This window comes from Sciurus vulgaris (genome assembly GCF_902686455.1).
Source record: "Sciurus vulgaris genome assembly, chromosome: 9".
In the NCBI taxonomy this organism is placed as follows: domain Eukaryota; kingdom Metazoa; phylum Chordata; class Mammalia; order Rodentia; family Sciuridae; genus Sciurus; species Sciurus vulgaris.
The window spans coordinates 111,289,236-111,302,861 of NC_136469.1; the positions used below are offsets into that span (position 1 = coordinate 111,289,236).

At 36.2% G+C, this 13,626-nt stretch overlaps 1 protein-coding gene across 4 annotated transcripts in view; it reads left to right on the plus strand.

Annotated features, from left to right (window-relative positions):
* ATP8A1 (ATPase phospholipid transporting 8A1) overlaps positions 1-13,359 on the plus strand; it is a 217,640-nt gene extending 204,281 nt beyond the window's left edge. For all 4 annotated transcript variants that reach the window (XM_079152800.1, XM_079152799.1, XM_079152801.1 and 1 more), the window contains 4 exons: positions 1,333-1,421; positions 2,141-2,233; positions 9,298-9,389; positions 10,687-13,359. In XM_079152800.1, coding sequence (XP_079008926.1) covers positions 1,333-1,421; positions 2,141-2,233; positions 9,298-9,389; positions 10,687-10,784 — 372 coding nt within the window. In that variant the 3' untranslated portion in view covers positions 10,785-13,359. The remainder of the gene's footprint in view (positions 1-1,332; positions 1,422-2,140; positions 2,234-9,297; positions 9,390-10,686) is intronic.
* Positions 13,360-13,626: the final 267 nt, after the last annotated feature.

Sequence of the window (13,626 nt, forward strand, 5' to 3'; positions counted from 1 at the left end):
TCATGTCTTGCTTATTAAATAAAGTGACTTTTATGTGAATATTTTTCACCATATTGTTGTCTAGCATATGGGTACTGTTCTGTGCAACCCACATGGCAAAGTTGTATTTTCTGAAATTTTTTGTAGTCATGTGTTTTTGTTTTAAATGTGCTCAGAATTCTTCAATTCTACATAGCAAAAAAACCTTAGGTTGCTTGAACTGAGGGTCTATATCAATAAATATATGTTAACACAGGACAAATTTAAACAGCTCCTGGTTCTTAGTTAATAGTCAAAATGGTAAGTAATCTGAAATACTAATTTTAAATTGGTTATCTTTATATTTGATAAGGATTGATTAATTTGGATTATTTATGTGTAATTGTGAAAGTGCCTAGAAGGATTAAGCTAGGTCATTTTTAATTCCTCAGCCATATCTGATAAAAAATGAAAAATTTCTTGTGTGATTTATAGCCGGATGTGAATGTATATGTGTTAGTTGATTACTTTTTAATGGAATTATGACAATGTATTTATGAATTTAAATGGGTACTGCAAATTTACTCTTGCTAAACAAATAGACACAAAGAAGTAAAACCAAAATATTTCCTTAGGTTTTATTATGCAACACTATTTCTTTTAAGCTCTGTGTAATCTAATTATATTACAACCTGAAAGGCTTTGATATGGCAAGTGAGATTTAATAAAATGGAATTATTAAAGGTATTTTAATATACTTATATTTGGGCTTACATGCTACATATTTCCTTTGACTTTAGATAATAGATATGTACTAATACAAGTTATATAAATCACTGAACAGAAACTAAGATTATTTCTAAGAGCCAAAACCTAATCAAAGTATTATTTTAATAATCATGATTTACCTAGATGATGTTTTAATATTCTGTAATTTTACACGAAAGTAGTTAATTTTCATTTGCCAGAATTAGTAAATTTAGTTTGAGAGTCATTTTGCCTGTTATATTATTATAATTTAATCCAGAATATATTTTAAATTTGCTCCAAAAAAATTGATGTTGATATTCTAAGTTATAAAAGATCAAGGTTTATTACTCCATATACTGACCACGATAATAAAACTTACTTTTAAAAATATGAAAATATTTGGTACATAAAAACTTTGTTCTATTAACTGCTTAACAGGGAAAAAAAGATGTGGTTAGTTTCAATACATGCAGTTTTAAATTCCACATGTTTTACAAGTTGAACTCAGAGTTACAGAGTGATACCCTTAAAATTATTTGACTTAAATAATAATAAGAATTAAACATGAACAATGTCTTCCTTGGTTTTTGAAGTAATACTGTTTCTGATGATTGATTGATGCAGGCGGCCATGTTGTTCAGTTCCGGAGTCTTTTGGACAGGCTTACTATTTATCCCTGTGGCATCTTTGCTTCTGGATGTGGTGTACAAGGTGTAAGTATGTAACACCTGGTTCTGCACACAGAAACACAGATGCATAGTGACCCTCACATTTCTCTGATGGAGACATCAACTCAAGCATGTAGTTCGCACATTGTGAACTAGTGATATTAATTTTAAATAAAGAAGAAAGGCATGATTTAGGCACTAAAAAACTTGCTTAATAGATCAAATGAAAAGTAAAGCAGATACTTTCAATTAATATTAGAAAGAAATGAATTGACTGAATTGGTGAAAATTACATTAGGAAGTATTATTTTTAGAAATCAGCCAAAAACTGCAGGGGGAAAAATTTATTGTCTCCAAACACATATTTTTTAGTGATTATTAAAAGAAAGTTTTTGCTTGTCTGAGTCTCTCTATATATATACATATAAGATAGAAAATAGAAGAAACAAAAATTTTTCTTAAGGGTTATAAGTTTTAAAATGTTATCTCCTCCCACACACAAAAAAAGATATTATTAAAGTTAAAAGAATGATGTGTAGTAACTCTGGGAGTTTTAATATTGGAAAACTAAGCCATTTATTTAAGACTATTGTTCCTATAATTAATGCACAGTATTACTGTAATTTATAAAATTCTGATGAAAAACTTTATACTCTCGTTACTGTTGTACTTATCAACAACATGCCAATAAACGAGACATCAGTTTGATAAAGCCACACAAGTATTTCCATGCAAATCCTTTTATCTCTCCCCTCCTCCCCCAGCATCAAGAGGACTGCTTTTAAAACATTAGTAGATGAAGTTCAGGAGCTTGAGGCAAAATCTCAAGACCCAGGAGCAGTTGTGCTTGGGAAAAGGTAAGATGCATATTATGGATGTTCTTTTCCAAGTGAACTTTAGTGGTTGGAAATACATGGTGAAAAATGTACTTATTCTGTCTGTATAATGGAACTAGCAGTATTATGGACACATTTTGGAAGCAAAGTTAGCCAAGTTACTCAATGTTACTGAGCCTCAATTTTTAGTCAATAAAATGGGAATGATAATGATAATGTGAAAATTGAATAAGATACAATCAAGAATGTAGCATAGTGCTCAGTGCTTACAATGAGCATTCAGTAAATGGTAGTTACAAATATTGGGTTATTAAAATGAAAAGGAAGAAAAGGCTTTTAGCTTGAAATAATATCAATAATAAAATAGTTTATAATGAAAGTCAGATTAACGTAGGGCAAAGTTCTATATAATTGCTTTTGTGGCTCAGTGTGTCAGGTATCAGCCTAGATATGTCGTCTATGAAGTGAATTTTGTCCTCCAAGTTCCCTTTCTCACCATTACCCACCACCAAAAAAGCAAAGTTCACTAAATTTTCATAGCATAATTAAAAAGAAAATTAGTTGAAAGCAATCAGTAATAAAGTGCAGTTATGAAAATAGTCCCAGGAATTTTATTTTTTCTCTTTCATCATACTAAAGGGAACTAAAGTTTTGTCTGAACCACAGGAACTGATTTAGTGTATGTCACCTTAATCATGACTCAGTGTTTTCACTCAGTGACACAGTGGAGTAGGTGCCAGACTAGGAACTCAAGCTGAGACCTTGGCCTCCATTCTCTCTTCCTCTGATTAGACCAAAGGGCACATCACACAGCAGTGTGAGCCTCTCTTTTGAAAACAGTAGCACTGAACATTTGTTGAGCACCCACTACCTGCCAGGTGCTTCACTGCAGTGGACGTGTACTGTCTCATTGAATCCCTGTAACAATCCTGTGTAGATAGATCATCTCCATTTTTTTCCAGATGGGACCTAGCAAAACTAAGTTCCCAAGGTTATCAATGGCAGAGGTGGACGGTGAGTCCATACCAGTTGATTCTAGAGCTCCCGCTCGAACCCATTTGCTATTCTGCCTTTTTGGGCTGATTTTTCAGGAGCAGGGTATAGCAGTAAAAACAGCGCACTGGTATCCTGACAAAGTACTTACCTCTTAAACAAGTGTCCCTGTGTGCAGATGAGAATGACTTTCGGGGTTGCAGACATTCTCCTCCCTCTACCTCCACCTTCGTCAGAAAATCTGCATGGTAGGAAAGCACCTGTTTCCTGGTCTTGTATCAGTAGTCCTTCAGCAAAGGTTTTCTTTTCTCACCCCCACAGCCACCCCCTTCTCGCACTAAAAGGAGCCTGGTAAGAGTTGTCACTCACAAAATGGTGAATAAAAATGTTTAGTAATAATAATTACATAAAGACTACTAATGATACTGTTCCTATCCTCTGAAGTAAATTCCCCACACTTGTGTCTTAATAAAGCTTACATTTAGCCCCTCCCCATGACACTAAGTTTGCCCAATTGGTACCGGTGACTTTGACAGTTAATCAGTCTGGGGCTGATATGATAATTTCCAAGTCCTAAAGATTGAATGAGTCTGTGGTGTATGTAGCCTCTTCCATTAAATAAAATAAACCAATGAACCTGTAGAACCTAGTTTGATCACCAACTTCTCCATAAAAAAAATATCAGATATATTTTCCTGCTGCTGCCCAGATTGCTTGCCTAAAACAGCTATTAATCTTTTTTGAAGAACTCAGGATGGGTTAGCTGCTAGTTGAATACCACACACAACACCTGGTTCAGCACAGAACTCCCCTTTGCCTTCTCTGTCTACTGGTGATCAGGTTGATGATTAGCATGAGCATAGTAGCTCCATGCTAGAGGATAGCTCAGGAGGGGCAAAGAAAATGAATCTGGGAGAGAAGAAAGATAGCAACTGGAGCGAAAAGTCCTTGTGCTAAACCAGTTATATTCTAAGGCAGTTAAAGAATTGTCAGATGGATTGTACCACCAGGCTTATTTGGGGAATGTTAAAGAATAAAACTGATGTCAGATTTCAAAACACCAAATTTATCTACATGATGAAAAGGGGAGAAATTAGAATTTGTGTATTCTAGCAATCTCACATGTCCTTTAGTTCCAAAGCACTATGATAGTTTATGCCTTCCAGTCTAAGCATGTCTCCCTTGTCCCAAGCCAATTCCCCTGTTACAGATTGAGCACTCTAGTTCCTAGCTTTCAAAACCCAGTTCAGATGTGGTTGCATCAACTTTTTGCATATAAAATTAAAGAATTCCTAGCCTAGTGTCTTTGTATTTTGTATTTTGTCTTCTATTGTTACATTTTATTGCACTGCAGTAAATTGTATGGTCTACCCTCCGTATATTTTTTCCCCTAATAGATTGAGCTCCTTGAAGGAAAGGCCTCTATCTTAATCATAGCAGCAGCCCAACAGCTAGCCCAGCTCAGGAACTTAGCAGCACTCCATAAATACTTGTTGAGCAGATGAATGAATCAAGGAAATGAACTAAGGAATGAATGAATGGGTGGGTGAATGAATGAGTGCATGATGGGCGATGAATCCATGCTTGATGGGTAGGGAGTGAAATAATCATACATGAAACATAGAATTATGTAACTTATTCTTCCCAAAGTAGGTACAGTCTAAAGCAGCAACTGTTTACTCGGTCATAGGATGAGTCAGCTCTTTAGAAAATCTTCTGAGTTGATCATCCCTGCATACTGCTGTCACACTCAAATTATATAGGGAACACAAATGTGCCAAAACTAAGCATGTGAAGATTAATATTTACAATAGTTTCTTACCTTTTTATTTTCAAAAATGAACAAAAGGTCTTTGTTAGAGTAACTAGTCATTTTTATTAGTAATAGTATGCCACTTATCATGTTATCTAGGAAATTGGATATGTTCCAAGTAAATCAGAGGAAAAAGTATATTTCATAAATCCAAGTATATTACCTGTGAGCCATGATGGTAGAAAGTAGTCTAAGTCTGAAACGTTGGAAGAATAACCCAAACTTTTTCCTGATTGGTGTAAGCCTTGGCTTCTTATTTATGGAGGAGAAAATTGCTCCTAGCTGTGAAACCCAGTGCTTTGCTGCCACATGATAGCTGTCACATGAATGTGCTCCAACACTAGGGACCAGAAACCCCACAGTTCCAAAATTTTTAAAAACTCTTGAGTTTAAATATCCATTTTCTATATGTTTGTTACAAACATTTGCTAGAAAAATCTGAGCCATTTGAACTATCAGTAGTATAAAGACATTTACAGTGTTTAAAGGTTTATACTTCTGTAACAGAACTATTAATTTTTTGGAATATGAGCCTTCCAGACCCCACTTCAGTATTACTTTTATAAGTTGCATGTAACATCTTACCATTTCTGAAACAAACCCCCAAAAAAATGTGAATTCAAAAACCCAAAGTTTCTAGTGAGGGATTCTGGACACTGTGTGCCGTTGGAGACAGGGCACCTATTCTGGGGTATCATCGGGGTGTGTGTGAAGCAATGCATCCTACAGACAGGCAGATATGTTCATAAGACTTGATTTCCTGGCTGTAGACATGAGCCAGCATAGCATGACCAGCCTCCACTAACTCGAAGCTCACGCTAGGATCTGCAGGTCAGTCCTCACCAGCTTCCGCATCACATCGTCTGACCCCACAGCTTTAGCATGAAAGAAGAGTGTGGGGAATATGGGGTATCAGCTCGCTTGGTCACATGGACAGTGATGGGGCTCTCTCCCAGCCTCTCTTTGTATTGTTTATCTTAACAAAAAGCAATTTTAATGTCACCCCAGAGCTAATAGAAATTATATTACTCTATGTCACCCTTAATTTTATGTCTAGATGATGTAAATACCTGGTGGGGATTGAAGATTGAGGGATGTGTCAAATGTTTTTCCTCATTCTACTCTCATCACTGGGAAGACTTTTCTTCCCAACATTTGTTAAGGGAGGGACCCATGGATGAAACGTGCTGTCTTCCAGGGCAGAGACTAGGCCTGTTGTAATCATTCATCTTCCCACCGCCACTCCTGCTTACTGTCACATTCTGTTCTTTAAACAGTCTGTAAATAAGTGGTCATTTACTTTCTGGAGATTCATTTGAATGAGTCAACAAAAATAGCTTGCCTACCCAATCAGTAGGCAAATGCAAGTTTACCACCCTTCAAATATCACTTAAATTACCTTAAAAGAACGTATTCCAGTCGATTCCAGAACTGTAAATGAATTTCTAAAAGTACTAACTTTTTTTTAGTGTCTAAGAAATATATAATATTCAAATGTAGTATCTTTTCACTTTCCTTCACCAAATACCTAAGCTATGACATTTTCTAGGAACTGGAAATAAAGCAACAATATTTAAATGGCAGTTGCTGAGTGATTTCATTAAACAAACTTAGAATTTGCACAGCTTGGTATGTAAATGAAAGACCAAACAAGATTGAGTGAAACTACTAGCCATAAGTTATGAATTAACTAGGTTTTAGTAAGAAGTTATCTTCATTTCTTTTTTTTTTTTTTTTGTCTTCTCACACTGTTAAACTATTCAATAAAAACTGAATTTTTATTAGCTCTATTAATGTTAATATGATCATCACCTTTTATAATGTGACTCGGTAGTCATTATAACAGTACCTATCAACATCTATGACACAGAATTGCATCCATTCTGAAATGACCAGTAGGACCTTAACAGTCGAATGGGGCTAGAAGAACCCAATTCCCTATCACTTCTTATTTATGAAGCACCCTCCTGTGAATGGCATTTATATTCTGGAGGAGGCACTTTTTGCTCTACAAGAACTAAAGCAAGAAGTTCAAAGTAGCTAGGGGAAGACAAAGCAAAACAAGAGCCCAGTTTTTTTCCTTAGACAAATGTGGAATGGGGCATTAGAAATTAAAACTCAGGTACAGCCATAGACCTCCTGCATTGAGCTAAGGTTGGATATAAACCAAGGCATCAAAAATGATCCAAGCAAAGTACATTTTGTGATAATCTCTGTTCCAATTGCTCTTTATAACAAATTTCTTAGGATCTGGGGAAGTAAAGGGTGGGAGTGGCCAGCATTCACTTAGTTCTTCGTAAGGGTCAGTCGCTGTGCTGACAGGTTCCTAAACCCTCACTGTTTGCCTGAGCATTATGTATTGTCCTCCCCCTGTTACATATGAGATGACTGAAGGAGAAAGGTTTGCCTATAGTGAGGAGCAGACTCCGAATCAAACAAAAGTAAGACTCCAAAGCCCATGCTCTTCTTGAGTAATGTACATTCTTACTGCAAAAAGAAAAAAAGAGATATCATCTTATGTTTCCGCTGCCATTAACATGAAAGATAAAATTCTCCTTTCAGCATTAACACTTTAGTGTAGAAGTATTAAAGGTGTAATGCATTTAGGAGGGCCAGCCTGATACCTGGAAAATGCATTTGGGGCAGAAGAAGCTGGCATCATGATACATTGCCATCCCCAAGTCCTCTGTAGTCATTTCAAACACCAGAGACTTCTAGGCACCCCATCCACAAAACTCTGCCTACAAAATAAGACCACCTGCTGTTAAGGCAGCCAACTTCCTCAGAACAGTTACATATTTTAGTGTCCCTCAGGGTCCTGGGGCCTGTAATGTTAGAACATTTAAAGGGCAGAGTAAGAAAAGGGACTTGGTTCAAATGGCCCTTTCTCATTCTTCATAGCTGTTTATGTCACTGACAGGAACAAGTTTTGCAACTGATTACAGAACCACTGGAGTTTTTGATTTGTTTTCTGTTTGAATGCAGCTAATTCCCAGTGACAATAAAATATGTCTAATAAGTATTAGTTAATATCCCCAGACTTAAAAAAAATATGTGGAAGATTACTACAAATGTCAACATTTCTAAATATTTTTCCTTCAGTTTTTGCCTAAATGTATGCGTAATTCATTTACACAATGAATTCATTTTGTAGAGGATTCTTCATACATTTATAGGGAATTATTCCATTTCAGTATCTCAAAAAAATTGGTAAAATACAGAGCTAACATAACTGTGTGTTATGTAAATTGCTGTGACTTAACTAAAGCTTTTTCAGTGGGAGAAAAGAAAGAAAATTTTCAACTGAGTTCCAGTTATTAAAACAAAATCACATAAACATTTGCTCTAACACATGTGGATAACTTGTAATGCTTATTATATTCTTTGATATCAAAGCAAAGTTGAGTAAGACAACCAATAGAGGAATGAGAAAGTTAATGATGTTTTTAAGTACATTCAGAATTGCTCAAATTCATCTATTCCACAAATATTTGAATTGCTATCATGTGAGGCACTGTTCTGCGTGCATTGGGGGGGACAGATGCAGGATTTTCAGTGTGGGTTTAGAAGTTGCCTAATTTAATTACAAGATTTTTATCTGCAGAGGTCATTCTAAACATTTATGGAAAAATAAATATTTTTCCTTCGTCTCTAACCTAGAATAATTTTTTCTGAAAACACTTCTATTTTAAGATGAAATTAAGACACGTTTTAAACCATATTAGAGTGGTAATGGAATGCTTCTAATTAAAAAGTCTATAAAATTTGTTCTTTGCGTGCTTTTTAGGATTTCTCTGCATGTAACTAAAATATGTGCAAAGTGTGAGAAAGATATAGTAGTCATTAAGGTGTTTTGTTGTTTTTTTGCTTTTTTTTAAAACTCAAAGAATGCCCTACTAAGAATATATGTGGTAAGTCAGCCAAGATTTGGAGAGACTAATACTACTACTGTGTGATTTTATCAGCTATGTTGTACAGTTTCTGAATTTCCATTTGACTTAATATAAAAGGGAGGACTGAGGAAATCTTACTTTTTCTTGGATTATTAGAGGCAAAACTTCTCCTTAGCTATGGGGGAAATAGCCTTATGAGTGTCTTCCCAAAGATATGGAATCTCATTTACTGTTTGAGAAAATGGAGTAAAAAGAATGGTGAGGCTGGAGTGGTCCAGCGATCTTTTGTTTGAGTCTATTCTCCCTGGTGCTCCTGCGCCAGGGACTCGGGGCTCGGGGCTTGCTGAGTTGATAATTCATTTCACACATTTGCACCTGCTCGGCAGCCTCACGGAAAGGGCGCAACTGCTCAAGAACGTCTTTAAGAAGAACCATGTGAACTTGTACCGCTCCGAGTCACTGCAACAAAACCTGCTCCGTAAGTATTTCAGTTATTTTAAATGAATTCTCTTTCTCTTCCATTACAAGTTCAATATTTCACAATATTTTAACAAAACTATTTAAAATTAACACCTAATCAAGTTTTGCCTACCTACAACATGTTATCTAAATAACAGATAATTAACAAGCTCCCGTTGACCACAGCCATCTTACTGTTCACAAACGAAGCAGTTTTAAATCTCGCTGTTTCAATTAAAGAAAAACAAGGATATTTCTACATTCCTTGTTTCCTTAAATCTTGAAAAGAACCAGCAAGATAAATCTTATCTCTTCAAAGCAGCCTGTGTGTTGTTATCTTTTCTACTTGAATAACTTTGCTGGAGTCTTTTCAGCTTTCATACAGCACAAGGAAACATATATTCTCTTCTTCAAAAATATTTATGAATATTTTGAGTTGTAAGAAATAATTAGGTGCCTCGCCCTCTTAACATTTCAAGGACCTAAAAGACAATATAGCACATAAAGCTTCATAGTGAACTTACTTGTGTTAGTCATACTTTTGTTTCATGTTGTTTACACATATAATTATTTTTTTTTTATTTTTATATACTCACAGTTAATGCTTTTGCTCATTTTCCTTCTGGAGGCCTTTTCTAAAGACATAATCCCCTAACGGGTCACTTCTTGTCCCCAAGCTCCCTCCAACCCATTGAGTCATCAGGGAGTTCATTTATAGACATTGAGAGCCCAAGAGAAGGTCACCCATAGGAAACGACCACTTTCCCAACATCAGCAGCTATTCATGTTTATCTCCTCCTTCTCTTATTTTTTTAATTGTCAAATAATTGTATATGTTTATGGGGAACAATGTGGTGTTTTGATGTGTTTACATGGTGGAAGTATTAAATCAAGCTCACTATGCATCCCTCCCTTCCTGCATGTGGCTTTTCCATCCCTCTCACTCCCCTGACCCATCTAGAAATGCGTGCATTTGCTCACCTCGATTCCCTCACCCACTCCAGTAGTGGGGAAACAGAAAGAAGCGGGGAGGGTGGACTTGAGACGCAGAGCAGAGGGTCAAGGGGGATTTGAGGGCATCTGCCCACTTGAACATAGAAAGAATTCATAGAAACGAGAGCAACCTAGTCATCACACTCTCCATTTTGCTGCTGAGTCTGTCTTTTTCCAAACATTAAAAATTGGTGTCTTGTGCCTTTGAAGGTGGTGAGGATTTGTTCGTTCTCCAAGTTAAACAATATGTACTCAAAACTCAGAATAACAGTGATTTCCAGCAACTTCATGATGATGATTTCTGTTTTATCCTTAACATACAGATGGGTACGCTTTCTCTCAAGATGAAAATGGAATCGTCTCGCAGTCTGAAGTGATTAGGGCCTATGATACCACAAAACAGAGGCCTGATGAGTGGTGATGGGGAGCAGCTGAGAGGCAGGCTCTGCTACATCTCTCAGGAGAGCCACCGCAACCTAAGGTCGTCACCGCAATCTGCTGACCAATTCCAGTCTGGTCCATGGAGAGGAAAGGTGGATCTGAGCTCATCTCACCGATGGGCCTTCAGATCCACGTACATTACAGACATAGTGCTGCGGCTGCACTGTAACACCACCTTTCTTGGATTTTTAAAGTGTTTGCTAAGGCTTTGTATACAGAAATTGAAAATGACCTTGTGTCTTGCCAGAGTGTTTTCTTAAACCAAGAGCAGGTTGGTCTTCTTGCACCAACCTGGGTCTGTTACTGATTGTCAGTTCATTGGCTATACCACAAGGTGACCAGTCATTTAAAAGCTCTAAAATGGTGTTAAGCTAAAGGTAGTCTTGATATCCAGACTTAGATATCAGGATATGCTGAAGCAAACCAGCATTCTTAAGGAACTGACTCACCTTACTGAGCATTTCTAAACAAGGCATTAATAAGTGTCGGTGTCAAAAATTGTCTTGATAAATGTTTGCCAAAGAAGTTCAGTAAGTGTATTTCTCATTCAGTAGTCATTTGCCCAGAAATTTAAGAGAAAGTTTACTTCCAGTTCTGCTGTAAGATCTGCATGCTTGACTTTTCAAATGTGAGAGTGATTTACAAAAATTAATATTTCAAGGCATTTGCTACTCAAATCTGTGATGTTGCACCTTTGGCCTTACAAGTGCTTCTTTGTTGTTTGTGTTGTTTCTTTGTTCAAGTTAGAGGACAAGTGTGCTAATTGACTGTCATTACAGTAATGATTTTTAACATTTATGTCTCAGTCATTTCTAATAGTTTCATCATCCCTTAGATTTTCTAAAAGTCTGGCTTCCGCTGTAGATTGAGTGGTGTCATTTTGTCTTAAATTTTCCCTATTAAGAAAATTATGCTTATCACACATTTATGTGGGGTTTCCAAAGCTTTTTGTTAAGATACTTGGAATAGCGTGTCAGACCAATGCATGGGCTTCTGTAATGTTCATAGGCTCAGCTATCGTAATGTGTTTTGTTCTATTTGTTCCAACTAGAGATGCCTGCTAACTTATGTAGCATACTATGTGTTATGGTGACTGTCTCTGTCCTTAAGACTTGATTATTTCACAGTTGACGCCTCAAGCAGTTCCCAAAATTGGTCATGTACTGCTTATTGAGACAAATAAGTAGTGCACTTTTCCCCGTTTAAAAGATACGTATTTTACTCAAGCCTGCAACTTTACAGTTGAACACTTTCATCATGAACACAGTTCATTAATGTGTTTTAAAATGTATGTTCAGCTTAATTTTTTTCAGCATTTCCATGACGTCTCCTGAAAATGCCTATTTTGCTACCAATGATAAATGGTGAAGGGGCTGTTTAAAAACCACAACCAGTTTTCTACACTATTTTTAGAATAATGCTTTCATTTAAAAAGAAAAAAAAAAAGGAATTCTAGTTTTCAGATATATTTCAGAGATAGAAGCAAACTTTTTTGCCTTTTATTCAAAAGCCTGTTTGCCTTTAAGTGGACTTACCAGCAAAATAGGTAATACTTCAAAGAAAATCAGCTAGAATTGAGAAGAGAGATCATTTTCCAAAATGTGCCCTGAGTGTAATCACTCCATATTTTCCCCCCTTTTCTGGATCAAGATTTAAAATTAAGATATACTATTTGGAGCTCTGTGTTTGCAGCCAGTTACCAGTATGTCTCCACATTTTCTACAAATAAGAGGTCATAACACACAGACACAGTTCTCACCGAAAGGGAACAGGACTTTACACACTTCACTTTTCAGACCCTTCCCATTTGGGGATTCAGATTAAGAAAATCATGAATCAAAACATCTTGCAAGACCATAGGTAAAGAGTCTTAAGACCATCTTTGAAATTCTGAAGTCACAGACTTGAACTGTCTATCAAATGGATGTTCAAAGAGGCTCTTCCTGGGCCTCCTGTGGTGGTAGTTGAGGTCAAACCACAAAAATCAGCAAGAACAAAGAGCATCCCTCCGGAGGAACTCTCCATACATAGCCCTTGCAGAGAAGAGCTGTTTCCCTGTGCCCACACTTCATCAGTGGCATCCTTCTCCAAGATTTTAGGATCAAACCATTATAATACAACTGAATTTTCCAACTGAATCATGAAAATTGAAAGTTTTAATTTTATCTTGAAACATGGGTTGTTTTGGTGGAGCTCTTCAACCGGAGCAGAACACTCCTGGTTAATCAGTGTACACCTTCATGATCTCAAATGTGACTAATCTATGCCTTTTTGTCCCATGATTATTTTTGAATTATTGACATTAAGTCAATCTCTTTGCTTATGGGGTGGGGTCAGGGGATAGGAGGCAGGGAGCGACCACTTTGATAAAACTTGAAATATAGTGTTGCAATTGCAGTAACTTTAATATCATCCTTAAATTAGAGAAAATACTCCCAAGTTTTTAACCTTCCAGAATTGGTATTAAAAAAAAAAAAAAAAAAAAAGATGTGTGGTTTTACCAGGATTAAAATAACCAGTCAAAGTGACTTTTAACATGTATTTTCTGAAATAAAGGACACACACTCTTCAGTTTAAAAGTCCCTTGTAGGGACCTTGGCAATGCTAACAATGTTTACAATTCAGAAAATACTATGTATATAGAAAATCCTCATTCCTTTAGCATTGAAAAGTTGGGAGTTGCTTCTTTAATGTTGGATAGTACAGAGTGGTATTAAGCATGGACTTTCTAAATGTTTTATATATAAATAAAAATATGTCAGTGTCTCACACCCAGAAAGATGCTATATTATAGAATTTATTAGCAGGAAAACAGTGTTTCT